Source organism: Chiloscyllium plagiosum, chromosome 27 (genome assembly GCF_004010195.1).
Source record: "Chiloscyllium plagiosum isolate BGI_BamShark_2017 chromosome 27, ASM401019v2, whole genome shotgun sequence".
Taxonomy (NCBI): Eukaryota; Metazoa; Chordata; class Chondrichthyes; order Orectolobiformes; family Hemiscylliidae; genus Chiloscyllium; species Chiloscyllium plagiosum.
In genome coordinates this window covers 46736434-46739124 of record NC_057736.1, presented here as the reverse complement: position 1 = coordinate 46739124, position 2691 = coordinate 46736434, and the positions used below count along the sequence as shown (strand labels likewise).

Genomic DNA, 2691 nt, shown 5'->3' with positions numbered 1-2691 from the left:
CATCATTCCTCACATTGACCATTAGCACCTTCCCGTCATTTCTCAGATTGACCAACGGCACCTTCTCGCCATTCCTCAGATTGACCATCAGCACCTTCTCGCCATTCCTCAGATTGACCATCAATACCTTCTTGCCGTTCCTCAGATTGACCATCGGCACCTTACCGTCATTCCTCAGATTGACAATCAATACCTTCTTGCCGTTCCTCAGATTGACCATCGGCACCTTACCGTCATTCCTCAGATTGACCATCAGCACCTTCTCGCCATTCCTCGGTTTGACCATCGGCACCTTCCCGCCATTCCTCAGATTGACCATCAGCACCTTCCTGCCATTCCTCAGATTGGCCATCAGCACCTTCCCGCCATTCCTCACACTGACCATTAGCACCCATTCCTCAGATTGACCATCTGCACCTTCCCGCTATTCCTCAGACTGACCATTAGCACCTTCCTACTCTTCCTCACGCTGATCATCAGCAGCTTCTCATCATTTGTCAGATTGACCTTCCCGCTATTCCTCAGATTGACCATCAGCACCTTCCCATCATTCCTCACAGTCACCATCAGTACCTTCCCAACATTCTTCACAATGACGAATGATACCTCCTCATCATTCTTCACATTGACTATCAACACCTTCCCATCATTCCTCTCACTGACTATAAGCACCTTCCCATCAATAGAGGGAGCACAGCAAAGATTAGCTAAATGGTTCATGAGGATGAGAGAGAAATTCTGTGATGAGAGGCTGAGTAAATTTTGTTATACATTTTCTGGAGTTTAGATGAAAGCGAAATGATCTGATTGAAACAATCAATTCAGATTCTGAAGGAACCTGACAGGGTAGAAAATGAAAGTTGCTTTCCTTAGTTGAGGAATCTGGAACTTGAAGGAAACAGTTTCTGGTTAAGGATCTGAAGGTTTGGGATTGGGCTGGGGAGAAGGAGAGACATTTCAAGTGTTTCAAATATTTGTAACAGTCAGGAAAGGTAATAGAAAGTCAGTCACTCTCACGGAAGAGAGATGGAGGAGGAAGAATGGAACATCACAGGAGAATGTTAGGTCTACTGGCTCAGAAATAAAATTGAGTTAAAAATCACACAACACCAGGTTATAGTACAATAGGTTTAATTGGAAGCATTAGCTGCTTGGACTATAACCTGGTGTTGTGTGATTTTAAAATTTGTACACCCCAGTCCAACACCGGGATCTCCAAAAAATAAAATGGTGTATGAGCTAAAGGAATAGCTGAATTTTGAATATTGAAAACTGAGGTCCTGATTGAATTTAAAAGGTCATTTGTTTTGAGAAAGATTTTGCCATCTCGATATGATGGTAAAACCATGTTGGGTAGGGGAAAAGAGAGAGGTGGGAGGCTATCCAGGTTTCTCAGCCCGATCCCACTGCATGATATCATTAAGGGAATGGGATAATGCAATGGATCATGAATGCATACATACAACAATTCATTGATTTCAGACCTTCTGCAGTTCTGAGTTGCACAGCTTCTTGAGGAGAAGCAGCTCCCACCAGAGAGTCATAGAGACCTACAGCATGGAGACAGGCCCTTCAGCCCAAACTGTCCATCCAGGCTAACCTCATTTCCCTGCACTTGGCCCATAACCTTCTGCTGGCAGCTCATTCCATACGTGTACCACCCTCAGGTTCCCTTTTATTCTTTCCCTTTCAACCTTAAACTGATGCCCTCTAGTCCTCGATTCCCCAAACCTGGGAAAAAGACTGTGTGCATTCACCAATCCATGCCTCTCATGATCTTATACACTTCTATAAGATCCCCCCTCAGTCGCCTACGCTCTGAAGAAAAACATCCTAGCTTGACCAACCTCTCCTTATAACTCAAACCCTTGAGTTCTGCCATCATCCTTGTAAATTTCTTCTGCACTCTTTCCAGTTTAATGACATTCTTCCTATACAAGGTGACCAAAACTGAACACAATACTCCAAGTGTGCCCTCACCAACATCCTGTATAACTACAACATAACTTCCCAACTTCTATACTCAATGCCCTGACTGATGAAGTCCAGTGTGCCAAAAGCCTCCTTCACTGCCCTGTCTACCTGTGACTCCACTTTCAGAGAACTGTGCACCTGAACTCCAAGGTCCCTCTGTTCCACTACACTCCTTAAGGCTCCATCATTCACCATAAAACACCTTTGTTTGACTTGCCAAAATGCATATTTATCTATATTAAATTCCATTTGCCTTTTCTTGGCCCACAATCCCATCTGATCAAGGTCCTACTGCAATTTCTGAGGACCTTCCTCACTGTCCACGATCCGCCTATTTTCGTATCATCTGTAAACTTACTAATCATGCCTTGTACATGCTCATCCAAATCATTAATATAGATAACAAACAGCAATGGGCCCAGCACGGACCCCTGAGGGACTCCACTAGTCACAGGCCTCCAGTCCAACAAGCATCCTTCCACTATTACCCTCTGCTTCCTACCATCAAGCCAATTATGTATCCAATTTGCTAGCTCCCTGTGGATTCCATGCGATCTAGCCTTCCAGAGCCTTCCAACATGTGGAACCTATGTCTATCGCTCTGCCCTCATCAACCTTCCTCGTCACTTCATCAAAGAACTCTTACAAATTTGCGAGGCACGATCTCCCATGCACAAAGCCATGCTGACTACTCCTAATCAAAACCTGTCTTTCCAA

At 44.5% G+C, this 2691-nt stretch overlaps 1 protein-coding gene across 1 annotated transcript in view; it reads right to left on the bottom strand.

Annotated features, from left to right (window-relative positions):
- Window positions 1-384: 384 nt before the first annotated feature.
- LOC122563395 (collagen alpha-2(IX) chain-like) overlaps window positions 385-2691 on the bottom strand; it is a 123937-nt gene continuing 121630 nt past the window's right edge. The window contains exon 22 of the mRNA XM_043717134.1: window positions 385-672. Coding sequence (XP_043573069.1) covers window positions 385-672 — 288 coding nt within the window. The remainder of the gene's footprint in view (window positions 673-2691) is intronic.